The 27,890-nt window shown below is 49.7% G+C and overlaps 1 protein-coding gene across 1 annotated transcript in view; it reads right to left on the reverse strand.

Annotated features, from left to right (window-relative positions):
* WHRN (whirlin) overlaps positions 1-27,890 on the reverse strand; it is a 91,261-nt gene that overhangs the window by 45,866 nt on the left and 17,505 nt on the right. The window contains exons 2-3 of the mRNA XM_018052669.1: positions 18,002-18,220; positions 10,150-10,275 (exon numbers count right to left, since the gene is read on the reverse strand). Coding sequence (XP_017908158.1) covers positions 10,150-10,275; positions 18,002-18,220 — 345 coding nt within the window. The remainder of the gene's footprint in view (positions 1-10,149; positions 10,276-18,001; positions 18,221-27,890) is intronic.

Genomic DNA, 27,890 nt, shown 5'->3' on the forward strand with positions numbered 1-27,890 from the left:
TACAGCACTGTGATAGAATGCTCTAACTGTGATTTTCTCTTCCTTTATTCCTGCTATGCTTTTTCATGACAATGTGTCTTTAAGCAGGAGTTGTCACTTCTCCCGCCTTGTTAGATTTATTCTGTTCTTTACGTAATTAAGTTAGTATGGATCCCTGGATATTTACTTCGCTTTTGGCCATGGGTGCTTTCAGGCTGACTCTGTACACATATGGTAGGCTGATTGACTGATTGGTTGGGTAGTACATCTTTATTTTCCGGTCCTAAAAGATACCCCAGGGTGCTCTACCCTAGACCTGGAATCAATGATTCCTACAAAGAGCCTTGGTTCGTTTCATTTGGAGAATAGTATTTAGAAACTAAGATCTCAGTACTAGCTATACCCATTTTTATTGGGTACGTCCCCCATCAATGGATCGAGTAAGGAATTATACGTACATGTATTAACTCATGCATGCATACACAGCTGTATTGGTTTCTGCATCTATTTATCTGTGTATATACATACACAGATTTTTTTTCTTTTTTTGTGAATGAGTCCGAATTGACATCTCCAATAAGTCCAGCACCACGGGGTTTATTCTATTTGCGACCCTTTCCTTCCTTGTGACTTTCTTTGAAAGTAACAACCTGGCTCTCATTATCTAAAATGTACTAATTTTTTTTAAACCTGTACAAATGAAGTAGTTTCAGAATTCCTAATCCATTCCCCTTCGAGGCAAAGAAATTTGCCAACTGGAATACAGTGTCTGAGGGCAGTTCTTCTTGTCTTTGCCTTATAGTATCAGTTGAAACGATGTTTCTCAAAATCACTTCGGTCAGCTTCCTCCTTCTCCACCCCCTTTCAGGGTGGCTACAGGAATCGTTTGTAATACAGTTAGATTCATTTGTCTTCATTGGTCTCAGTCTGCACTCCATCTATCCTCCAACAACCAGGTTGAGTTTTTAAAAATTTTATATATAGCAACATCACTCTGTGTACAGTTCTGTGGGTTTTGACAAGTGCACAGATTCATGTGTCCATCACTACATGCAACCAGTTTTCCATACAAAACCATTTCCCAGGTCTTCTGCCCATTTTGAGAGTTCTTTATACATTCTCAATGCAAGTCCTTTGTCAGGAATGTAATTAGAAAATACTGACTTCTCCAAGTCTGTGGTGTGTCTTTTCATTCTCTTAAGAGTGTGTCTTTGGCAGAGCAACGTTTTTAACTTTCATAAAGCCCATTTTGTCAATTTTTTTTTCTTTTACGGGCCATGCTTTTGGTGTCTCATCTAAAAACTCTTTGCCTAATGCGAGGCCCCACAGATTTTCTCCTGTGTATTCCTGTAGCAGCAGCGCAGGGTTTATTTTACCTCTAGGGCTATGATGTATTTTGAGTTCATTTTCATAGAAGGTGTGAGGTTGAGGTTGAGGCTCATTTGTTGGCGTGTAAATGTCCAGCTGTTCCAGCACCATGTTGAAAGAACCGTCCTTCCTTTCTCCACTGAATCACCTTTTCACTTTTGCCAGTCATGGGTTCAGTATGCAGAGGGGGGTTTATTTCTGAACTCTCTGCTCCGGTCCACCGGTCTACACGGCCGTCCTTTCACGAGCACGCACCTTCTTGCTTATTGTAGTTTCACAGTATGTCTTGATATCGGGTACGAAGTCCTCCAACTGCTCTTCGGCTTCAGGATTATTTTAGCTCCTCTAGTTTCTTTGCCTTTCCAGTACAAAATTTACAGTCAGTGCGTAAATATCTATAAACATTCCTGCTGGGATTGGAATTGGGGTTGCGTTGAGTCAAGATCAAACTAGGGAGACCTGGCATCGTAATAATACTGAGTCTTTGTATCCATGAACAAAGTATATACCCATTTATTTAGGTCTTTTTTCGGAGTTTTCAGCATACAAATAACTGTACATATTTTATTATTTATTTGTACCCAAAACTGTGTTTTTTTAAGTTGATGCTAAATTTCAGTTGTTCATTGTTAGCATATTGAAATGCAGATGACTTGTGGAAATAGTGTCAGACTTTATTTTGGGGGGCTCCAAAATCACTGCAGATGGTGATTGCAGCCATGAAATTAAAAGACGCTTACTCCTTGGAAGGAAAGTTATGACCAACCTAGATAGCATATTCAAAAGCAGAGACATTACTTTGCCAACAAAGGTCCATCTAGTCAAGGCTATGGTTTTTACAGTGGTCGTGTATGGATGTGAGAGTTGGACTGTGAAGAAAGCTGAGTGCTGAAGAATTGATGCTTCTGATTTGTGGTGTTGGAGAAGACTCTTGAGAGTCCCTTGGACTGCAAGGAGGAGGTCCAACCAGTCCATCCTAAAGGAGATCAATCCTGGGTGTTCATTGGAAGGACTGATGTTGAAGCTGAAACTCCAATACTTTGGCCACCTCATGCTGAGAGTTGACTCATTGGAAAAGACTCTGATGTTGGGAGGGATTGGGGGCAGGAGGAGAAGGGGACAACAGAGGATGAGATGGCTGGATGGCATCACTGACTCGATGAACATGAGTTTGAGTGAACTCCGGGAGTTGGTGATGGACAGGGAGGCCTGGCGTGCTGCGATTCATGGGGTCACAAAGAGTCAGACATGACTAAGCAACTGAACTGAACTGAATTGTGTATGCTAACTTTGTGTCCCTCCATCTTGCTAAACTCATTATTTCTCGGAGTTTTTTTGTAGATTCTTTGGAATTTTCTATGCAGACGAGCAGTCTCTGTAAATAGAGTTTTATTTCTTCTTTTCAGATTTGTATGCCTTTTCTTTCTTTCTATAGACTTATTGCACTGACTACAGCTTCTAGTAGGATACTGAATAAGAGTGGTGAGGGATGATATTTTTGCCTTATTTCAATCTTAGAAGAAACTATATAGTTTTCACCATTAAATATGTTATCTATTGCTTTGTGAAGATGCTCTTCAATAGGTTAAGGAAGTCCCTTTTGACTCCTAATTTAATTAGAGTTTAAAAAAATCATAAATGGATATTGTGCTGTGCTTAGTCACTCAGTTGTGTCCGACTCTTTGTGGTCTCATGGACCGTAGCCCGCCAGGCTCCTCTGTCCATGGGGATTCTCCAGGCAAGAATACTGGAGTGGGTTGCCATGCCCTCCTCCAGGGGCATGGTGGATACTGAATATTGTTAAATGCCTTTTCTGATTATATGGTTTTTCTCAGTAACATTGATTTTCAAATGTCGAACTAGCCTTGCGTTCCTCGGATAAAACTCATTTGGCCGTGGTATATACATTTTTAATAGATTGTTGGGGTTGTTAAATTTCGCTGGGGGTTTTCATATCTAAGTTCATGAAGAATAGTGATCTGTAGTTTTCTTTTCCTGAAATGTGTTTGTTCTTGCTGTTATACTGGTTTCATAAAATGAGTTGGGAAGTATTCCCTCACTTTTTATTTTCAGAGAGAGATTGCGTAATAGTTCTTCCTTAACTATTTGCAAGAGATCATTAGTGAAAGCATCTGGGCTTGAGTTTTCCTTTTTCAGATGGTTTTTAACTACAAATTCAATTTCTTTGACACACATATAAAATTTTCAGGTTATCTATTTTTCTTTCTTGAGTGTTAGCAATTTATATCTTTCAAGAGATTGGTTCATTCATCTAAGTTGTAAAATTTACAGGCAGAGAGTTGCTTGTAACACACCCTTATTATCTAAGGTTTTTTCTTATTGTTAGAAATATTAAGAGGTAATTTTTGTCATCTTCATTAGGACTGCTATAAAATCAGTCATAATCACAAGTAAAAATACTTTTGAAATATCTTTACTAAAGAAGTATTATGTAGCAGCCACACCCTTTTTCCCCACTGAGAATACACAGAATGCATCCTTGGAGAGTATGCCAGGCTCACTCTCTCCCAGCAGGACTATTTCAGGGACTCACGGAGACAGAGTCAGCAGGCAAAGTCACGCTGCCTGATGATGAAGAGGCTCTGTCCAGGGCTCTGTGCTGGGGACTCAGACACCTGAATCCCCTTCTCTATGATCCTCAGCCAGTCCTTCCCCTCCCTCTGGTCTTCAGTCTCCCCAGGTGGGAAATGGGAAGCTTGGAGGCTGAGATCTATGCATATAGATGGGTTCCTGCCACCACCTACCCTCCATCAGGGAAGAGCTGAAGGTGGTCCTGAATGTCCATCAGTACCTTTGATGAGCAAACCTCACTATGGGCCATGGCGCTATTCAGCTTTTTCATCATGAAGGCACGTGTCTCTAAAGGAAAGGGTCTGACTGCTCAGGTCCATCCCAGGCGGTTATAAAAACTACTAACACCTCTTTGCAGAAGTCATTCCTCAACAGAAGTCCAGCGCTGTGCTGTGTTCAGACCAGGATGCACCATGAAGCAGTGGTCAAGACTGGAGCTTTGGAGTCAAAAAGACCTGGCTTGGGGCCTGCCTCAGCTGTAGCCACTCTCCCCTTCATTCAAGACATCCACCGTGTGCCAGGCACTGTCTGGACACGCAGTCTCTGCTCCACGCTGCTGGGATCTCAGAGGAGAGACAGTCACTACTGTCTATGTGCTCAGCCGTTCAGTCACGTCTGACTCTCTGTGACCCCATGGACTGTAGCCTGCCAGCCTCCTCTGTCTGTGGAATTTTCCAAGCAAGAACACCGGAATGGGTTGCCATTTCCTCCTCCAGGGGATCTTCCAGACCCAGGGATCGAACCCGGGTCTCCTGTGTCTCCTGCATTGGCAGGTGAGTTCTTTACCCATGAGCCACCTGGGAAGTTATTATAAATAAGCCCGAATTATGATAGGATTCTAAGTTCCTATCTCACAGGGCTGCAGTGAGGGCCAGAGCTGACACGTGGAGATCACCAGCTCCTGGGTGAGTGCTCCATGAAGGATGCCATCCCAGGCTCAGGCCAGAGAGGACAAGTCAGCAGAACAGACCCTGGTAAAAGCCAGTCCACAGAGAGGTCAGCCCAACCCAGCTGACACACAGCACACGCGACAGAGCTGCAAATAGTGGTCCGTCCCCATCGTCACCGAGACACCCAATCAGCAGCAGGTGCCCCCTGGCCAGCCCCAAGGCCACAAGCAGCACAGTGGTGACCCCAAGAGTGCAGCATTCATGGGAACAGAGTTTCTGCCCCCCCAAAACCCCAGCCAGGATGGAAGCCTGGCTCCCGTTGGCAGAAACCAGATGGGTCTTCCACCCTGGGATGACCTCAAGGGTAAAGGCCATGGAGCCTGGCAGGATAAGGGACAAGCACCCAGGGCTTCAGAAGCTCAGTGATTCATAAGAAGACTAAATGGCCTTTGTTTCCTCTTTCTGCATTCTTTTGATAGTTGACCAATGCAGGGTCCTGTGGAGGTGGTGGAACAAAGCACATGGCTTCTAGAGGGCCTGAAGGGCTAGGGCTGGACCCCTGTGTGAGCCCAGGCAAGGTACTACGCCTCTCTGAGCCTCAGCGACGCATCTATGAAGTGTCCACTTATTAAATGCCGTCTATTAATGCCCACCAAAGGGCTACTGGGAGGATTAAATAAGCGTGTATCTAAAGTGTTTAGCACAATGCCTGGTTCATAATAACTGGTTAATAAATGGCTTTATTATTATTAAATGCCAGTCAACTCTGGCTGTCCTTAAAGGAACAAACAAGGTTTTATGGTCCCTTCTCTGGTGGGGTTTGCTGGGGGCAGGTGTAAAGGCATAAGAGAGGCCTAAGGTAAATGCCGAGGCAGGAATCACCCCTGCTGGGAGGGTGGGACAGTTCCAAGTCCCAGGCGGCCACTCCCTGGGTGAAGGCTGGCAAGTGCAGGGCCTCCTCCTCTGAGCTCTCCTCCCAGCAGTGTTCGCCGGACTCACAGGGCCCCTCAGGCATGAAGGGAGCGGCTGGAAGCCAGGCACTATCGCCCCAGGTGAGCTATTGCCCCAGGAAAGCTCTGTACGGTGGCAAGGAGCCCTATTTACAAATAAAGTTTGTTCTTGGCTCCACCACCCACACAGCCAAACCCCTTTATTCCATTTCAATATGCTTAATTACATGGAAAGTGCACTGGCAATAAAACAGAATTAATCAGTCCTGGATGTTCGAGTGAGTGTAGGCAGGTGTTAGCATATGTGAGGGCCCTGGGAGGGGAAGTCCAATAGTGCCAGGGAATATACTGATAAAATGTTTTACTACAGTGGGGATGGAAGGGCCTTCACTGAAGGGAGGCATTTTAGGAGCAAATAAAACTTCCGATTGCCTGCAACTGAGAAGAAGACTAAAGTAACTGAAAAACTTCTACGGGATATTTTTCTTCTGCCTTGTTTCAAAACGGAAATCATTTTCTTGTTGCTGCTTCCATGATTATAAAAGTAGCATTTGCTCCATTCCGACACTGTATAAGGATGTAAAGAATAAAATGAAAATCATCCATAATCTTATCACCTCAGGATAACCACTATTGACATCTTGGTGTGTGCTGCTGTAGATGGTTCTCTGGGTATGTTTTTGCATACGTATACAATACGCATGAGATCCTATAGACACGTGGTTTGGCAGCCTGTTTTCCATCAAATAACACACCGCGGACATCCTTCCATAGTAATAACTGAAGATCTCGAGCATCATCTTTTTACGGCTGCAGAGTCTTGTGTGCATTATATGACCTGTGTGATCTGGCTATTTGCCTCCTCAGCATGGTCTGGCACCTTCTCCCCGCCTGGCTTTCTGCATTCAGCCAACACGTCTTCCTTTGCATCCTAGAATACCTCTTTCCGCTTCAGGGACTCAGCGTTAGGTGTCCTTTCTGCCCCAAATTCTCCTTTCTCCCTCACATAATTCATCTTTTTCCTTTCAAATTTCCACGAAAATGTTTCTTTCTCCAGGAAGTCTTCTTGGATATCTACCCCCAGACACTCAGAGTTCCATGTGCTTTGCCATCTTGGTATTTATCACATCTTGGTATTTACTGCAATTAAATACATAGTCGTGAAACTTATTCCCCCTCCCCCTTGTCTTCCCACTAGAAAATAAGCTCTTGGAGGGCAGGGACTGTGTCTATCTTTCCCAGCTCAGAAGCCACAGGGCAAGTACAGTGTCTGGCATCCAGGAGTCCTCAGTATATATGCGCTGATCACGTGGAAGGAAGCGAAGGAGGGGCAGCCAGGGATCCCCACTTCCTCCACTAATGCCTACTTCTTCCTGCCTGCCAAAGGATCTGCCAGCAGGTCACCTACTTTGGCATCTCTCTGTGGGTACCGGAGCCTGCAGGTGAAGGAGAATAGACCATGGTCCTGTGCCTGGGCACCCGCTGGTGCTCTCCGGCTAGAGATAGTCCCAGAGATCTGCCTGCCCAACTGTTCAACTGCTCACGGCCCAGGCTGGGAAACCAAGGCCCAGAGATGGTAACTGCAACCATGAAACTAAAAGATGCTTGCTCCTTGGAAGAAAAGCTATGACAAACCTAGACGGCATATTCAGAAGCAAAGACATCACTTTGTTGACAAAAGTCTGTTTAATCAAAGCTATGGTAGTCACGTAAAGGATGTGAGAAGTGGACCATAAAGAAGGCTGAGTGCTGAAGAATTGATGCTTTCGAACAGTGGTGCTAGAGAAGACTCTTGAGAGTCCCTTGGACTGCAAGGAGATCAAACCAGTCAATTTTAAAGGAAATCAGTCCTGAATATTCATTGGAAGGACTGATGCTGAAGCTGAAGCTCCAATACTTTGGCCACCTGATGTGAAGAGCTGACTCATTGGAAAAGACCCTGATGCTGGGAAAGACTGAGGGCAGGAGGAGAAGGAGGTGACAGAGAATGAGATGGTTGGTGGGCATTACTGACTCAATGGGCATGAGTTTGAGCAAGCTCCGGGAGATAGTGAAGGACAGGGAAGCCTGGCGTGCTGCAGTCCATGGGGTCACAAAGAGTCAGACACGACTTAGCTAGCTACTGAACAACAGCAACAAATAACTGCTTTGTTACTGTTGTGTTAGTTTTGTTGTACAACAACATGAATCAACTATATGTATACATATATCCCTCCCTCTGAACCTCCTTCCCACGCACCTGCTTCCCACCCCTCTAGGTCATCACAAAGCACCAAGCTGTTTCCTGTGCTATACAGCAGCTTCCCACTAGCTATCTGTTTTACACATCGGTTCAGTTTAGTCTTCTCCAACACCACAGTTCAAAAGCATCAATTCTTCTGTGCTCAGCTTTCTTTATGGCCCAACTCTCACATCCATACGTGACTACTCAAAAAACCATAGCTTTGATGAGATGGACCTTTGTCGGCAAAGTAATGTCTCTGCTTTTTAGGTATGGTAGCATATATATGGGAGAAGGCAAGGGCACGTCACTCCAGTACTCTTGCCTGGAAAATCCCGTAGACGGAGAAGCCTGGTAGGCTGCAGTTCATGGGGGTCGCTAAAAGTCGGACATGACTGAGCGGCTTCACTTTCACTTTTCACTTTCCTGCATTGGAAAAGGAAATGGCAACCCACTCCAGTGTTCTTGCCTGGAAAATCCCAGGGACGGGGGAGCCTGGTGGACTGCCGTCTATGGGGTCGCACAGAGTCAGACACAACTGAAGGGACTTAGCAGCAGCAGCATATATGTCAATGCTACTCTAAATCCATCCATGGGGCTACACCTTTATAACCTAATCACCTTCCAAAGACCTCACCTTCTACTATCATCACTTTGGGAGTTAGAGTTTCAAGGTATGATTTTGGGAGGAACACATTCAGTCCACAACACAGACACACAATAATTTTAACCTTTATCATTAATGCCATCGAGTGCATTCCTTTTTTTTCCTGAGAAAGAGATGCTGTATATTATCATTGTCTGGGAAGGGGAAGGGAAATTGAGGTGGAGGGATTCTCCAAGGTCACAGGCTACGACAACAAAAGCAGCAACGCTGGGGCCTGGACTCCAGACGCAGAGCTGGTCTCATCGTGTTGTTTCCTAAGAGAATCCCCTTGAGCCACGTCACGGTGGAGGGAGTGGGGGCAATCTCCTGACCCCCACTCTGACCCGCCGTGACCCTTCTTATCCACATGGAGAACCAGCTTCCCCGGGTCAGTGGAGCACTCAGGCCCTTTGTTACGAAGACACAATCTCATCTCCTGCCTTCTTCCCCAGCCTCACACGTGGCTAGTCGCCCATCGGGTCACACATGGTCAAACCACATGGCTCCTTCAGCCAGAAAGCCCTGCAGTGCAGCCCCTTCACGCACAGCATCTCGTCCACCGGACTTGGCTCAAATGCCACCCGTACTCAAGGTCACTGCCGCCACAGCACCCCTGGCCACAGGATTTAGCTGCAAAGCATGCTGCTGTTTATCTAAGGGATCTGTGTCTGGGGTCCAGTGTAACACAGTCTCCACCTCACCACCCCCCCACCCCCTCACCCCTCCTCACTCCCACCCCCGCCACCCCCCCACCCCCCAAAGCCCAGGGGCAGTTCCTGGCCCTCCCCAGCGGGGCATACAGTGTAGCGGTTAAGCCCGTGGGCTTTGGAGCTAAGGCTGCTGGGCTCAAACCCTGCTCTGTACGCCATCAGCTGCATGACCTTGGACAAGTCTGTTTAACCTCTACAGCCTCAGTTTCCCCAACTGGACAACATGGATAAGAACATCCCACCCCACAGCGCAGGATATGGTTCAGGGAGATGATATGTGTGACATCAAGGACGAATGCTGGGCACGCAGCTGGCCCTCTTCAAGATGAGAGCTAACTGTTGGTTGCCCTGGATTGAATGCCAGCCCTGAAGCTGCCCGATGCAACCCCATCCCAGCCCACAGCTGCCTCTCCTCTTCCCTCTCCAGGTGCCACAATAAACCCTGAAGTCAGGGCCGTCACCGGTGTTTGCAAAACAGCAGTCTCGAAGAGCTCAGGCTGGCCCGCTGCCCTCAGTGTGTGGGAGGGTGCCCTGTGGGAGGATCACTAGGAGAACTCGGGGCCTGGGAGCACGGGGGTGAGGTGTCCTGAGCTGTGAGCTGTGAAGGAGAGTCGTGGAGCCAGGGGAGGGCTCCCGGCTGGGACAGGTCCTTGAGGCGGGATGCTGACCGCTCTGCCGGACGTCACACTGCAATCAGCGGCCCAGAGTTCCACACATAGGAACCTTCCCTCCCTCTCTCCCAGGCCTGCAGCGCGGCGCCCCACTCCTCTCCCTGGAGTCAGGGGTCTCTCACCTTGAGCCCGCTGCTCTCTGCTTCGGAGCCCGGGTCCACGCCGGTGACGTAAATGCCCAGGCCGTACTCCGCTCCCCCGCGGATGGTGAGGCCCAGGGACCGGCCGTCCCCCAGCACCAGGTTCACCTGCGGGGGGAGAGGAGACAGCGTCGGAGGGCCTGGAGGGCACCGCGAACTTTGGGCACGGGGGCGGCGGCCTGAAGAGCCCCCTCCCGTACTCTGAAGGGCGCACCTACTCGGGCTTGCAAGGTGTCCTGGAACATTCCGGTTTCTGCCCCAGCTCTGCCCCCGACTCACTGAGTGACACGGGGAAGCCCCCCTCCCTTCCTGGGTCACAGGCAAAGTGAAGTAAAGGGAAGGCCCTGAGGAAATGACCTCTAGGGACTCCCCGGTATTCACACCCCAGGTTTTCATGTTTCCTTCACACCACGGGGGCCACGGCCTCTCTTGGCCCCCACTGGCCGCCCTTGACTTCACACCCTTCAGTCAAGGAGTGCCTGTCAGGCCCAAGGCCTCCACCGAGCTCCCCCACCTCCTGTCCTCTGATCTGAAGATCCAGGCTGAGTCCAGGATCTGGGGCCCACCACCTGGCAGGCCACCCCCAGGGTGCCCCGCCTGCCAGGGGCCTGATCTCCTGCCTCCCTGGGGGTACCCTGCTCTGCCACCCATCCTCCAGGCCACGGCAGTGTCGCTTCAGCAGCCCTTCATTTCACAAACACGGGGAGTGCCCACCAAGTGCAGACCCAGTGCCAGGCCAGGGATGTGGAGATGACCCAGACACAGGTCTGCCCCAAGGGTGCCGAGTCCTGAGGGGCAGAGAGACCAGATCAGAGCCGGATGGGGCAACCTGGGGGCCATGTGGGTGCAGAGAAGGAGCAATGGCCCTGCCTGGAGATGGATGGCAGGGGAGCTTCCTGGAGAAGTGACATCCTTCACAAAGAACCGGAGAAGGGAGGCATGGTGGCTGGAGCAGGAAGCACTGGGGGAGGTGGGGGAGACTGAGGGGGTTTGGCAAGAGGCTGTCGCAGAAGCCTCAGGATCCAAGAGGGAGACTGGTGTGCTTGGCCACTTACAAAAAGAAGTGGCCAAACAGTTGGAAGTGCTAGTTGCTCAGTCATGTCTGACTCTTTGGAACGCCATGGACTGTACCCTGCCAGGCTCCGCTGTCCATGGGATGCTCCAGGCAGGAATACTGGAGGGGGTTGCTATTCCCTTCTCTAGGGGATCTTCCTGACCCAGGGATCGAACCCAGGTCTCCCGCATTGCAGGCAGATTCTTTACTGTTTGAGCCACCGGAGAAGCAGAACAGCTGAAAATCTACCCCCCAAAAGGACAGAAAACACCCCAAAATAAGTTAAGACCCATTGGCATGTAAGGGACCCAAAGAGAGCACAGTGTGACCTCACAGGAGGCGGAGGGCGAATGTCATGGAGTCAGTTCGGGAAGCGCTTCAACTGGCTATCTCTTTCCGAAAAGTCATTCACATGACAGTTATCAGGGGCTCTGCACCCATCAGGGGTCCCTTACATCTGTTACCTCCCTTCATTCTTCAATCCCCTGCTCTGGAGATCAGGGGGGAAGGAACTTGCCCAAGGTCACATAGCCGGTCCCCTACTGGTCAGGGGGAGGTCCTGGAGAAGACAGACTCAAGTCCAAACTGACCACTAGGATTGTGGGGGAGAGAGCAGAAAGGAACCCAGGGGCACACGGATGGCTGTATTCCCCCTTTGAATACTAAAGATGAAAACAAACCCCGCGGCTTGCCAGTCACTTCCCCATAAATCCTTTACATGGGAATAAGACGGAGTCTTCATCACAGGACTGTAATAACAGACCTGCCCACAGCAGGGTGTCTGCTTCAATCACCTGCTGGCAACCCCACCCGCGCTTGGCAGGAAACAGAACTCCTCTAAGGGGAGGGGAGCTCACTATGTGAGCGGCAGCCTGGCACAGTGAAAAGGAGACGATGCAGGCCAATAATAAGACTATAAAAATGATAACGCACTAAGCCAGTTGGTTCCTGAATGTGCTGCGTCTTTCCTAAATCCCTACTCAGCGCTTCACACACCTTACCTCCTTTAGTTCTCTTTCCTCTTCTGCGGTTTCTCTTATCATCCCGTTTCCAGATAAGGAGACTGAGGCTGGAGAGGTGAAATGGCCTGGCCAAGGTCAAAGAGCTGGCAGCTGGCAGAGCCCAGCCGTTTAACCAGCTCGCGGCATTGCCTCCCAGAGGACTGAGTTCACATCCTGGTTCTGCCCTTTACTCCTGGGCAACTCTGGGGCAAGGCCCATTGCTTTTCTGATCTTCGGTTTCCCCATCAGTGAAATGAGAGCCACACAGCCTAGCTGGGGCAGGCACCGCCATCCTTCTTCCCGCCCCCGCTCCCTGCTTAGAACCCCAAGGAAGCAATGTGAACAGCCCCGGGAGATGACGTCCATAAATATTTGGGAGCCAAAAAAAGATATGAAAGGTATACCTAGCAGGTAGACAGTGATGGATAAATGATGGTTGTTGCTGCCATGAATTACTGTGTCCCAGGCACCATCCTCTGTGCACGTGATTTATTGATTCTTGAAACAGCCCCATGTGGCTCCTGTGATCACCCCCAAATCATGGCTAGGGAAGCTTAAATGACTCACCCAAGGTCAGGTGACTCATCCAAGGTCACACAGTCAGGGAGTTCTGAAACCAGGGGTAATACCGTGATTTATACTACGAAATATATATTTTTTGTCTTTGTCCTCCTTTCTGGCAATAAGCTCCAGAAACTTTGTAGATTCCTAAGTGATAAGACCACTAGGAGCATCTTTTGTTCTCATAAGGCAACTCTGACCGGGGGCCTGGAAGGCGTCTGGTCACCAGAAAGACCCAGCCATGATCAGAAGCTTGGAATTTTCAATACCACCCCCATCTGCTTCAACTACCTGCTGGAAACTCTATCTTCCCCACTCTCCAGAGATGGAAGAAGCGCTGGAAATGGAGTCAATAACTGGTCATGCCCATATGATGAAGGCTCCATAAAAATCCCAGTTGTATGGGGTTCAGAGAGCTTCCGGCTCAATGAACAGGTGGAGGTATGGGGAATGTGGTACATCCAGAAGGGGCGTGGAAGCTCTGAAACCCTCCCACATACCCTGCCCTATGCATCCCTTCCGTCTGGATGTTCATCTTTATCATGTCCTTTATGATAAACTGGTAAACAGTAAGTAAACTATCTACCTGAGTTCCATGAGTCATTTTAGCAGATTAATCAAAGCTGAGACAGGGTCATGGAAGCCTCTGAGTTATGCCAATTGGTCAGATGCACGGATGACAAACTAAACTTGCCACTGGCATCTGGAGTGTGGCGGGGGCGGGGGGGGTGTTCCGTCCGACTGAGTCTTTAACCTGTGTGACTGGACACTGTCTCCAGGAAGAGCGTGTCAGAATTGAGTTAAATTATAAGACACCCAGCTGGTGTTTCAGAGAATTACTTGGTGCAAAAAACCTGCACACATCTGGTGTCAGAGCACTGTGACTGTGATGGTAAATGAGAAACACGGGAGGAGCACTGTTTCCTTATACGGACTTCAGACCCAGTTCCAAACCCTCCTCTCCTTCCATACCCAGATGGTTCCCAGCCTGAACCAAAGGGGCGGGTCCCACCTTGTCTCTGCAGTTGCTGAAGGCATGAGCTTGGGGGAGGGAAGAGCTGCTGCTGCTTCAGAGGATCTTCCTGCTTAGCCCAGATTGGGGCCCTGGCTCAGTGACCCTGGTTAGGGGTGGGCAGTAGGGGACATCTGAGTCCTACATTTTAAAACAGTCACTCATGCAATTAATACTTCTGACTAGTCAAGGCTATGGTTTTTCCAGCGGTCATGTATGGATGTGAGAGTTGGACTATAAAGAAAGCTGAGCACCAAAGAATTGATGCTTTTGAACTGTGGTGTTGGAGAAGACTCTTGAGAGTCCCTTGGACTGCAAGGAGATCCAACCAGTCCATCCTAAAGGAGATCAGTCTTGGGTGTTCATTGGAAGGACTGATGTTGAAGCTGAAACTCCAATACTTTGGCTACCTGATGCAAAGAGCTGACTCATTTGAAAAGACCCTGATGCTGGGAAAGATTGAGGGCAGGAGGAGAAGGGGGCAACAGAGGATGAGGTGGTTGGATGGCATCATGAGTTTGGGTGGACTCCGGGAGTTGGTGATGGACAGGGAGGCCTGGCGTGCTCCGGTTCATGGGGTCGCAAAGAGTCGAGTATGACTGAACGACTGAACTGAACTGAAATGAAGCGTGTACACTGTGCCAGGCCCTGATTCAGGCACGGTGAGTGCACCATAGCACAGAAGCAGTGGTGGGGAGAGGAGGCCCTACCATTGTCTCCATTTTATAGAAGAGGAGGTTAAGGCTCAGAGAGGTTATGTAACTTCTCCAAGATCACACAGCTGGCAAGTGGTGGGGTCAGGATTTGAAGCCAAGCAGTCTGGATCCAGTGTCTTACTCTTCCTGTCATGCCAACATGATCCCGTCTAACCCCCACAACAGATCTGTCCTAGGTGTTTTCATACAGAGACTACATCTGTACTATAGAGACGAGGGGTCAGCACAGAATGGGAAGCTGGAATGATGAACAACTCTGCCCCCCCATTCACCTCTGAGCATGTGACCGTGATTTGACAGCAGACAGGCCTGATTCTCGCGGGAGTTACCTGTGCTCTTCCCTTCTGTTCCTTCCTGCAGCCTCTGGGCTGGTTCTCACACTCCAGTGTAGAGAAGAGCCTTACTAGCAAGGGCTGAAAAATCAGAACTAGCTTCAGTGGACAGTTGAGCGGCTTGCAAGGATAATGTCACTACCAGTGACATTATCACTGTTGCCCTGAGAACTTATTTGCCTAGGAGGTGTGTCCCCACTTGGGTTGAGGTTAGGCTTTTTGAAGTTTGGCATGGGAAGTCCAGAGTCTGGGGTGGCTATCTGGAATACTGGATGGGACCAGGCCGCTGGAGAGAAGAGAATCGGGCCAAGGAGCCAAAAGTGAGGGCTCCGGAGACATTTCCCCTATGCCTGTCCTCAGCGGGAAGACAGGGGCTCCACACTGTACCAGCAGGAAGAGGAACGGGACAATGCAGAAGCTTCTCCGGTGTGGGTCACGGCATTTCCTGCCTTCCGAACTGTCTGTGTTCCCACTGGAGCCTGACTGTCTCAGCTTCTGCCTTCTGCACACACGCGTTCGTGCACGCTCAGTCACTTCAGTTGTGTTCGACTCTTTGCAACCCTATGGACTATAGTCTGCCAGGCTCCTCTTCTCCCGATAAGAATACTGGAGTAGGTTGCCATTTCCTCCTTCAGGGGATCTTCCTGACACAGGGATCAAACCCACGACCCTTGCATCTCCTGCACTGGCCTCTAGCGCCACCTGGGAAGCCCTTCTGCCTTCTACATTCCTATATAAGTTACTCCAAGACACGCACAGGGCACCTCACATCCTCCCAACCTTCCCACCCATTCAATTCCAGTGCCAGGGTCCTTTTCTCTAAGCCTTGAAGATGCCACATTTACTCCCACCTCAGGGCCTTTGCACATGCTGTCCTAGCCGCCTGGCATTTTCAGCGCTCAGAATGATACACAGCAGCTCCATCTTCCTCTCGGTCTCAGCTCAGAAGTCACCTCCTCAGAGAGACCCTCCCAGCCCACCTCATCTGAAACAGAGGCTCGCTCCCCATCTCTCTCCATCACCCTTCCTGATTTTATTTCCTTCCATCAAGCCTCACCATCTTAATTATCTTGTTCACATATGCCCATTTCTGGACTATCGTCTCATTCCTCCTATGACCTCCAAACTCACCAGTAGCTTCCCCAGGGCAGGGCTTCTTGTCTCCTGTCCATTTCTCCATTCCCACCTCCCATGACAGCACCAGGTATACCACAGGTGCTCACTAAGCATGGGCTGACTCACTCAATGGATCCTAGTTGCCGAGGCACCTGAGTCTTGGATTCTGCATCTCCAAAATGTTGCTAACGATACCTACCCCATAGAGCAACCACAGGGATTCAGGAAGATGCTGTAAGCACAAGCCAGCACATGGCGAGCTCTCCCCTGATCATAATTACTGCCCTAAGATCATGCACTCCAGAGCGAAGCCTTGAGAAAAAGATACAACAAGTTCTCTGCCCAGCCCTGGAAGGCTGGCCTTGAAAATGACTCAGTGCCACAGCCTGTGAAGCTTTCTCGTGATGGACAACAGAGAACAACAGTGCCTGGCGGGGAGGCGGGCACGAGCTCCTTTCTGCAGCCAACCAGCCTTGGCCCCCTTGAAGAAGCCCAGGCAGGCGCTGGTGGTGCACACTAACTGGCTACCCCGCTGCCTCTCTGCTGGCGGAAACCCCCGCCACCTCTGCTGGACCCAGCATACTGATATTTGAGCAAAGAACACAAAACACATTAAATAAATGTTATGGTCTTATCGACAGGAAAGGAGAGCTAAGAAAGAGTCTCCAGAGGGAAGGCGCTTGGCTCAGAGCCCCAAGCTGTGCCAAGGTCTTCAAACATCAGAGAGCTGCTTACAGGAAGGACTTCCTTGGTCCCAGGGGCAACGAAAGGGTGCAATGCAAACAGCACCCCGAATTAACCTTAAAAATCACGGGGGACCATCTCTCAGTCCTTTCTCAATTTTATTAAAGAAACAATCATGGTCTTGGGGAAGGAAGGTTCTGTAGATGGCATTGAGGCCCTTGCCCTCTTCTTCGGGTTATAGCATCCCATGGTGCTTTGGGCTACAACCCATCCCCCACCAGCCACAGTACTGGTGTTTCTGTCAATCAAAGGCACCTTCCTGCCAGCCAATCAGGTGCTCCCTCCCCAATACACGAATCTTCAGCGAAAGGATGCAGAGAACGGAAAACACGGGGACCCCTTTCTTCCTGGGGGCTGCATCCTGAGCCTCAGCTTCAGTTCTCGGCCTGCCCACACACTGCCAGCCAATTCTGACTTTGTGGAAGGTGACCAGGACCAGTTTCCATTCCTTACAACCCGAGACCCACACTGCAAAAGGCGCCCTGTGAGGCTTGGAGTCCTGGCAGCTGCATGTGGCACGTGGCCACGCGCCTGGATCTGGGGCACTGAGGAGTTAAACCATCGCTAGTGTAGACCATCTGAGTGTCCTCTCTTCCACTTCCAGCGTCCTCTTCTGTCCACTCTCGGAGCTACATGAAGACTAGGCTTCAGCCATAGGGGGCAATATCACAGAAGACGGCAGAGGGAGAACGGAGCAGCCCCCCAAGCCTAGAGGGTCCCCTCTACTCTGCCATGGAGAACTGATGCTTTCCAACTGTGGTGTGGGACTCTTGAGAGTCCCTTGGACTGCAAGGAGATCAAACCAGTCAACCCTAAAGGAAATCAACCCTGAATATACATTGGAAGGACTGATGCTGAAGCTGAAACTCCAATACTGTGGCCACTTGATGCGAAGAGCTGACTCATTAGAAAAGACCCTGATGCTGGGAAAGACTGAAGGCAGGAGGAGAAGGGGACAACAGAGGATGAGATGGTGGATGGCATCACTGACTCAGTGGACATGAATTTGAGCAAACTTCGGGAGATGGTGAAGGACAGGGGAAACCTGGCGTGCTGCAGTCCATGGAGTCACAAAGAGTTGGACACAGCTGAGCAACTGAACAATAACAACAAGGGAATTGAGGGAGATGAAGACCAGAGCCCCTACAAAACCAAGGCCTTTCTTCCAGGCTCTAAGAAGTTTCCCTGTTCTGGGTTTGGCAAGGAGAATGGCAACTCAGTGGCCAGCTCCCCCACCCCGATTCCCACCAGCCCTCCATCTCCAGGAGGCCCTGCAAGGCCATGGCTAGAAGGCTCACCTTTTTCTCATCCCCGCCTTGCAGGAGGCGCAGGGTGCTCCTCCGGTCACCCTCATGCTGCCGCAGGGCGCTGCCGTGGGGCGGGGGCAGGCCTGAAGGTGGGGAGATGCTGCGGCCCTGGGGGTCCACCCAGGTGTAGATGTGGTTGGTGACGTAGCCACCGGGGATGCGCCCCGCTGAGTACACCGACAGCACCAGCTTCTTGGAGCCCTTGAGAGCCTAGAGAGAGAGAGAGAGATACCTGTTAGCAGGAAAGGGGATCGTGAGAGGTTGTTCAGAACTTGCTTCCTCTTAGGACCCTGCACACGGAGGAGGCAGCCAGTCCCTACATCTCTTCCCTTTCCCAGCCCTCAGTTTTGTCCTATGGAAATGAGGACATCTGTCCCTCCCCACCCCACCCCTCACCTTGAAGTGGTCCAAACACAAGAAATAGGACCTCTCAGCAAATCTTTGCTGAAGAGTTAAAGGAGCAGGCCTACAACTGCGTCCTTCCGAAGGCCTGCTGGGCTGACCTCTGGGAACATGGAATCTGAATGTTCCCACCATTCCTTACTTGGTATGGGAGGCTCACCGTGCCGGGACTATTTGTGCAAACAACGCAGTGGTCTGGAATGTGGGTACAGGCAGAGGTGCCTACATGACCAGCTCCCACATCAAAGCCCCCTGGTGTGAGTCTCTAAAGAGCATCCCTGGAAGACCTTTCACACGTGTTGTTGCGACTCAGTGCCGGCAGGATCAAGCCCACCCCGCGTGACTGTAGGGAGAGGGTGCGGGAGCGCGTGCCTGGCTTCCTGCCGTTCAGCCCTGGGTGCCGTTCTCCACGCTCGCTGTGCTGGGTACCCTTTCGCTGTAACAAATCTTAGCCATTAGCACAACCATATGCTGAACCCGCGAGCCCTTACGGAAACTGGGGAAGACCTCGACGACCCCAATAGAGAGTTAAGAGATAAAAGTACTGATAATAATGGCCATCACTTCATGGCAAAGAGAAGGGGAAAAAAATGGAAAAAGTGGCAGATTTTATTTTCTTGGGCTCCAAAATCACTGCAGATGGTAATTGCAGCCATAAAATTAAAAGACACTTGCTCCTTGGAAGAAAAGCTATGACAAACCTAGACAGAGTGTTCAAAAGCAGAGACATCACTTTGCTAACAAAGGTGCATATAGTCAGAGTTATGGTTTTTCCAGTAGTCATGTATGGATGTAAGAGTTGAACCATAAAGAAGGCTGAGCGCTGAAGAATTGATGCTTTCAAACTGTGGTGTTGAAGAAGACTCTTGAGAGTCCCTTGGACAGCAAGGAGATCAAATCAGTCAACCCTAAAGGAAATCAACCCTGAATGTTCATTATGACTGATGCTGAAGCTGAAGCTCCAATACTTTGGCCACCTGACTCATTGGAAAAGACCCTGATTCTGGGAAAGATTGAGGGCAAGAGGAGAAGGGGAAATAGGGGATGAGATGGTTGGATGGCATCATCGACACAACGGACATGAGTTTGAGCAAGCTCCGGGAGAAAGTGAAGGACAGGGAAGCCTGGCATGCTACAGTCCATGGAGTTGCAAAGAGTCACACATGACTTAGTGATTGACCAACAGCAATAATGGTAGCTTAATAATGATAAAAGGCCTGTATGTATGAGACATTCTGCTGTGTACCTGATATGCTTTATCTCCTGAAATCCTTATGGAATCCAATCTTGGTGAGGAGGGATTCCATGATTCAGTTGAAGTAAGTTCAGTCACTCAGTCATGTCCGACTCTTTGCAACCCCATGAATCGCAGCACGCCAGGCCTCCCTGTCCATAACCAACTCCCGGAGTTCACTCAGACTCACATCCATCGAGCCTGTGATGCCATCCAGCCATCTCATCCTCGGTCGTCCCCTTCTCCTCCTGCCCCCAATCCCTCCCAGCATCAGAGTCTTTTCCAATGAGTCAACTCTTAGCATGAAGTGGCCAAAGTACTGGAGCTTCAGCTTCAGCATCATTCCTTCCAAAGAAATCCCAGGGTTGATCTCCTTCAGAATGGATCGGTTGGATCTCCTTGCAGTCCAAGGGACTCTCAAGAGTCTTCTCCAACACCATAGTTCAAAAGCATCAATTCTTCTGCACTCAGCCTTCTTCACAGTCCAACTCTCACATCCATACATGACCGCAGGAAAAACCATAGCCTTGACTAGATGGACCTTAGTCGGCAAAGTAATGTCTCTGCTTTTGAATATGCTATCTAGGTTGCTCATAACTTTTCTTCCAAGGAGTAAGCATCTTTTAATTTCATGGCTGCAGTCACCATCTGCAGTGATTTTGGAGCCCAAAAAAATAAAGTCTGACACTGTTTCCACTGTTTCCCCATCTATTTGCCATGAAGTGATGGGACCAGATGCCATGATCTTCATTTTCTGAATGTTGAGCTTTAGGCCAACTTTTTCGCTCTCCTCTTTCACTTTCATCGAGAGGCTTTTTAGCTCCTCTTCACTTTCTGCCATAAGGGTGGTGTCATCAGCATATCTGAGATTATTGATATTTCTCCCGGCAATCTTGATTCCAGCTTGTGTTTCTTCCAGTCCAGTGTTTCTCATGATGTACTCTGCATGTAAGTTAAATAAGCAGGGTGACAATATACAGCCTTGATGTACTCCTTTTCCTATTTGGAACCAGTTTGTTGTTCCATGTCCAGTTCTAACTGTTGCTTTCTGACCTGCATACAGATTTCTCAGGAGGCAGGTTAGGTGGTCTGGTATTCCCATCTCTTTCAGAATTTTCCACAGTTTGTTGTGATCCACACAGTTGAAGGCTTTGGCATAGTCAATAAAGCAAAACTAGATGTTTTTCTGGAAGTCTCTTGCTTTTTTGATGATCCAGCAGATGTTGGCAATTTGATCTCTGGTTCCTCTGCCTTTTCTAAAACCAGCTTGAACATCAGGGAGTTCACGATTCACGTATTGCTGAAGCCTGGCTTGGAGAATTTTGAGCATTACTTTACTAGCATGTGAGATGTAAAGGAGGAGAAATGACCTGCCCACAGAGCTAGTAAGGGATTCCTTTCCCACAGCAACTAATGTTGAGTGTAAATACCACCGTGACTTGACACTTTCTAGGCCGGGGATGGAAGGACCACAGGGAGAGGTGAACCCAAACTCTGCCCCCTGGGAGTAGCCATACTGCTTTCCCATGATGCACCTGTACTGACATGAAGCCCTTTATTCTGGGAGGTGGTCATTCAGCACTGGGATTAACAAGCAAACACACCCCAGAACCGGGGATTTTATATCAGTGATAGTACCTACACATGGGTAAGTTCACACTGCCATTAAAATCACATTTACAATCATTACAAAGAATTTTAATGTGATAGATTTTACAATCATTACAAAGCATCTTAATGTGATAGATTTTAATGTTAAGTGGGGTCAGAGGATATAAATCCTGTCTCACAGTGTGATCTCAGTTATGTTAAGAGAAAAATTACACAGGGGAAAGAAGTTGAAACCGAGGGGTAATAATGTGCCAAGATGCCAGCAGGCCTTCTCTCTGGGGGGCAGGATTATGGGTGGTTGTTTTGTTCTTCCTGTTTTTCTATATCTTCCAAATGTTCCAGAAGGAAGGTGTAGCGCTTTCAATATCAGAAAATAGCAATATGCATAAAAGGGGGGCAGCACTTAACTCTCTGAACCTGCAGAGCGCTGTGTAGTACTGACCCCCAGTTCTTCCCACGGACTAAAGGGGTCAAGGGCGGGGCTTTCAGAGGCAGTGGAGAGCCCTGCTTGGGTAGAGTTTCCGGACAAGGACACTGGACCACAGGCCTGGACACTCTGACATCTGAACCTCTTCCAGAGGAGGAAGGTTGGGCTGGGAGGGCCCCTCGATCCCGCAGTTAAATGCCAGTCCCCGGGCAGAGGGATAACGAGCAGATGGCAGCTCTCCAAAATCCTGCTTGTAAAAAAGATTTCTGAGAAGATGAGCAAAGAAAGATTTACAGTGTTCTTTTCCCATTCCCCGGGACTCCCCTGACAGAACAATTGGGAAAATAAAATCTCTGTGAAGTTTAAGACGCAGGATGGAGAAAGTCTGAGACCAAGCAAGCTTTCGCTGGAATTTAGCGCACAGCATCCGCGGAAGCCGCTGTGGCCTTTGAGGGGTCTTCCTGACCCCTCTGCCCTGCCCCTGGCTCCCTCCTCCATGAAGGCGCTGCTGCAGCTCTGACATTGCTTCGAAGGGCTTGCCTCTTCTCTGCTTCCTCCCTGGGACAGACAGTGAGTCTGAGCCCTCACTCATTCCACAAGGGCTGGCCAAGAGCCTACCGTGTGCCGGGCCTGGAGAGAGCAATGTGAGCGTATCTTCAGGGCACCTGGGCACCTGCGGCCTGAAGAGAGACAAGGCTTTGCTGGGCCCAGAGTGTGTGCCTGCCTGTGAAGCCGCTTCAGCCGTGTCTGACTCCTTGTGACTCTGACCTGTAGCCCCCCAGGTTCCCCTGTCCATGGGATTTTCCAGACAAGAATATTGGAGTGGGTTGCCATGTCCTCCTCAAGGGATCTTCCTGATCCAGGGATTGAACTCGCATCTCCTGCAACATCCGCGTTGCAGGTGGATTCTTTATCCGCGGAGCCAGTAGTGAAGCCCAGGCCCAGAGTAGGTCCTCAGAAAAACCTGCTTGCCCTGGCTGGGTGAGAAAGCAGATTTTTGGCCTCCGAAGGAACCATAACATCCACAGGCATCACCGTGCAGCCACCTTCCTCATCAGATCTGGAAGCCTGAGCTGGAATTTGGGACAGGGGAAGGCAAGTGGAAAGAACGGGACCTTGTGGATTTGGACAGAACTGGATTTAAGTCGCCTCTGACACTTGTGAGTCCAGGGTCACTGAGGCCGGCTGCTTCTGCTCTCAAAGCAGCACACGTTGGTGGGCGGGGCGGTGGGGGGCACACGGACAATGCCCACCTCTCAGAATCCTGTGGGTAAAATGGAACACCTAGAGGGTGGGCTTCTGCACACAGTGGGGGCGTCAGCATGTGGCGGAGCCCACTCCCCTCTCCCAGTAGTGACTCCGCATTGAGAAGGCAAACCAGGTATAGAAAAGCATTATCCAAGGAGTTGGAAAAAAAAAAAAAAGAAGGTGTCTGAAAGAATGAAAATCAACGCCCAGTGCACAATTTGTATTCTGTATCACTGGCAATAGTGGCGTTTTCTTGGTCAGTTCTATAAATAGGCGAGCAGCAACCTTGAGAATGGAGAGGAGGTTAATGCCTTTGATGAGAACAAGAGGGAAGGCTGGCGCCGGAGAGGTCCTGGCAGGTCACCGAGTCTCCCATGCACCACCGGCCCCCAGCGCACTGTAGAAGGGGACCCTGGCAACTCGAGATGGGAAGGGACACAGAGGCACAGTCCGGACACAGGAAACCAGCCCTGGGCAAGCGGCTTCCTCTGTGCACCTCAGTCTCCCCATCACCAGCCTGTGGGACCAGAAAATCTGAAGGCCACTCCAGCCTGGACCATTCCAGAACCTCTGATATTGGCTCTTTAGGGGCAGGGGGTAAATGCGGGCTTTCACTGGGTCTTGGAGAGCTTGAATACCATCATAGACTGCTGCCTTATTTTTCTGGCAAAACTGCAGAAAAACAGGATTCCTGAGACAGCACTTTCCACACCTAAACAGGCTCTGGGAACACGGTCCTGGTGCCGGGGCCATTAGAATGCAGTGAGGAGGGCTCCATCCATGGCGCCTTGACTTAACTGTGTGTGTCATGCAGGGAAGGTGGGGAGGAGAGGAAGGTCTAGGAGTGCAGTTTCTGCTTTTTCCTGGCTGTCTTATCTCTCTCTCTCTCTCTCTCTCTTTTTTTTTTAGAAACAACAATTTGCTTATTTTTAAAAGGTGTCCCTGGCAGGAGGCGAAGGGGACAACAGGGGATGAGATGGTTGGATGGCATCACTGACTTGATGGACATGAGTCTGAGCAAACTCCGGGAGCTGGTGAAGGACAGGGAAGCCTGGCATGCTGCAGTCCATGGGGTCGCAAAGAGGTGGGATACAACTGAGCAAATGAACTGACTGAATGGAAGGATTAATTCCTAAAGAGAGCTGGCTGGCGCTTTCTCGCCCTGAAAGCCCTTCCACCTGCCTGTCTCACTCACTCACCATTGCCACCTTGACCCCTGAGGCTCAGGCCATCTGGAGGATAATGTGGTTCTCGTTCCCGCTTAGGTGCCCAGGCCATTCATTTCACAGAACTGGTGGCTTCTCTCACAGGCAAGCCTCAGTAGCAAGCAGCCTTATACAGCAAGGCAAACTAGAAAGGACTCTGGTTGTGAAACAGACACTCAGGCCTATCTCCATTGTGTTCTGCTGGGTGGTCAAGGGCTGTGCCCTTCTCTTGCTGGCCTCGGTTTTGCCAGCTGGCAATGAGCGGGTTCCTAGATGGTGCTAGTGGTAAAGAACCCACCTGCCAAGGCAGGAGACATAAGAGACGCGGGTTCCATCCCTGGGTAAGGAGATCCCCTGGAGGAGGGCATGGCAACCCACTCCAGTATTCTTACCTGGAGAATCCCATGGACAGAGGGCTGGGCGGGCTATAGTCCATGCGATCGCAAAGAGTCAGGCACAACCGAAGTGACTTAGCAGCAGCAGTGAGCAGAAGGGAATCCCTGATTGCTAAGGCCCTGCCCCAAGTTAAATTTGAATGTCCTCTGGTTCATTGCTATATTTAGGAGAAATGAGGTTGCTACCAGGTCCTTGAACCAGATCTTGAACCTCGGGGCTCTGAGGTTCCATATCAATTGGGAGGGACCAAAAGGGTTTAGAAAACACCAGAAGGGCAGATGTAGCATCTCAGGTGTGGCAGGATATACACCCCAACTCAGCACTATCACAGCAGCAGGGGACCTTCAAAGGGACCGGACGGCTGGGGAGACAGCCTCCAATGGGACTGCAACCATGTGTCTTTGTTCTTCATGGGCAGCTGCCTATGTGTGGTAGACAACATCCAAAAGCTGCCTAAAAGCAGTGTGCCAGTGCCTGCTGGCGACTGGCGACCACACCCCTCCCGCTGCAGCAGCCTGCAGAATGAGCCAGTTTCCTGAATCAAATGCTTATAAGCTGTGCCACTTCACGCAAGTGACCAACCTTCTCTGTTCATCTGCTTTCCTCCTGGAAAACGAAGATCTCCTTTCCCCACTCTCTAGGTAGAAGAAGCCCATTAGCACAGTGCCTCGTACCTAAGAATTCATTGAGCTAAGGCTAAACAAATCCCATGAGATCTGGGGAGAGTCCCCTGTAAGCAAGAGCCGTCATCACAGCCCCCTGCTCCCCTGCTTGCTATCACATGTTTACTGGTGAAACTCCACCAGGGGGTTTGCCAGCATGCCATCAGGTCACATCACAGAGGAATCTCGATCTGCCCAGGCAGATGGCATGGCTGAGATATTACCCATCACCAGATGATGACGCAGGTAGCGTGCTATGATTGAGGGGATGTAAATTATATGTGGATGTCTTCATATTTAATAACTGGCTAGTTGGATTAATGCTCTCAGGAGGCAAATCTGCCTCACTCAGCTCTTCAAAGCGGACTCTAACACCCCAAAATCACAGACCAGGCGACAGAATTCTCTGCTCAGCAGAAGACTGAGAAATAGACTGGAGGTAGTTACAGTATGAAGGGACTGGGGGGTGGGGAGGGGTTGTGTTAACACAGCAGGTGCACACATGTTCCCGTGTTTAAAACCATGCACCAAAGTGCAAGCACAAGGTCACAAGACCATTAGACTACTGTCTGGAGAGACAGGTATGAAAGCCTTCTGGAAAAGTCTTGAGTGAGGACACATAATGGTGAGTCATCCAGCTTATTTCAGGGCAAGGTCTTCTCTTCTGGGGAACAGATCACTCAGAACAGAAACTCAGGAGGGAGGGCTGGTCTAAGACCCAGGTTACTGACGGGGAAGAGAAGGAAGGATCGTGCTGGCCTGCTCTTCCTGATTCCACCTTGCCTAGCTGCGTTTTGGGTTCAGAGTCTCTGGGCTCCCATCCTGGCTCTGCTGTTGACTGACTGTGTGACACAGAGCAAATGACTTAACCTCTCTGTACCTGTGCCTGCATTCAAAATGCCACTGTTTTAAGATTATCAAGATAGTATAAACTACCTATACAGTACATATAGCGGCACGGCAGTAAAGAATCCGCCTGGCAATTCAGGAGACAAGGGTTCGATCCCTGGGTTGGGAAGATCCCCTGGAGGAGGAAATGGCAACCCACTCCATTATTTTTGCCTGAGAAATCCCCTGGACAGAGGACCCTGGCAGGCTATAGTCCACTGGGTTGCAAAGAGTGGGACAGTACTGAGCGACTGAGGAACAACAATCTGGTACTCGGCACAGAGTTGGTACTAAAGGCATGTGAATTCCTTTCCTGGGCCTGCCAGCTCCTTCTCTAAACAGAAGCCCTAGCAACCTCTAAAACTCTCATCTGCGTGGACACAAACACTGGAGCAACTCGAGCCTCTCCCTCCTAACTTTCCTCCTCTTCAGAAACGTCCTCTCTTTTGATCGATACTTCCTCATATCAGCCCTGACTTTGACACTCAGCCCCTTTCTCACCACCTCCAGGAAGCCCTCTTAGACAGTGACTGAGCTCCCTTTTCCGAGAGCAGCTGGCACACTTGTATGGTTTTGTTGCCATTTATACTATAGCTTCTGAATCACCTTCATACATTCTGTCTCTAAGACTGCAGGAGAAGCTCCTTGAGGCACACTGGTTATTCTGTTTTCTCTATCCCCTCTCCCTGCTCCTTCTCCTCCACTCACTACCCATTCATTCATTTCATTCATTTGCTCACTCATTCAAGATATCCACTGGGCTTTCAAGACGCTAGGCAGCCCCAGGAATTTGTTATAAGAGGCCACAGAACGAGCAGTGCACTGGCCTGGGGCCCAGGTGCCCTGGATCACCATCGCATGCTTGTTCACACTCATGTGAGCATACGTGTCTCAGACACACATGGAATTCAGAGAAGCAGAAGGGGTAGTGGTTTCGAGCCACAGCTCTGAAGCAAGACTTCAGGGATTCCGTTCCTGGCTCTGCTATTCACCAACGGCAACCCCAGGCAAGTTACTTAGCCAGCCTGTGTCCCAGTTTCCCAGGCATGAGATGGGATAATAGTAGTATTATCTCACAGGGCAGTGGTGAGGATTAAATTCGTTAACATGCATAAAGTGTTTAGTGTCTGGAAGATAAGTAAGAGGTACAGAAGGGTTAGGTGTTGTTACTGCTATGGAGAACCCAGAGTAGAAGTCGCAACCCGAATATCCATGGCAACCACAGCTACATTCTGGTGTCCGTCCTTCTCGGTTTGTTCTGTATATTTTACAAACACGTGGATGTTCACATACAAAACTATTGTCGTCTGAGGTCTGAATAGGTTGACTCATGCTTAACATCTCCTTGACATCTTTTTTTCAGCTAAAAAAACGTATTTTGGGGATCTTTCCTTAAAAAGATCATCTCTTCCCATAATACACGGGATTCCCTGGCTGAGATGCACCACTACTGAATTCCAGCTCCCCTATTGCTGGAAGTTTATGTTGCTTCTCAGTTTTGCCAGCACGAACAATGCTGCGATAACATATTTATACTTGCATCCAATTTTCTACACCAAAGAAAAGTGGAATCCCAGAGACTCTGTTTTTTCATATGCAAACCTTTCCCTCTCTGTGTAGTTCCTCTAACTACCTGCAGGGGGCAGCACTATGACACCTGAGTCTGTAAGAGGCATGAATTCGCCGCCACACCCCACCCATCCCCATCCCCCGGCCATCTATGGGCACTGCGGATGGGACTGAGTGAGGGCTTTCCAGTGATTTTTTCCCGAAGCAGAGTTCACTCTGGTGCAGGGATCCAGCCTCC

Source organism: Capra hircus, chromosome 8 (assembly GCF_001704415.2).
Source record: "Capra hircus breed San Clemente chromosome 8, ASM170441v1, whole genome shotgun sequence".
Lineage (NCBI taxonomy): Eukaryota > Metazoa > Chordata > Mammalia > Artiodactyla > Bovidae > Capra > Capra hircus.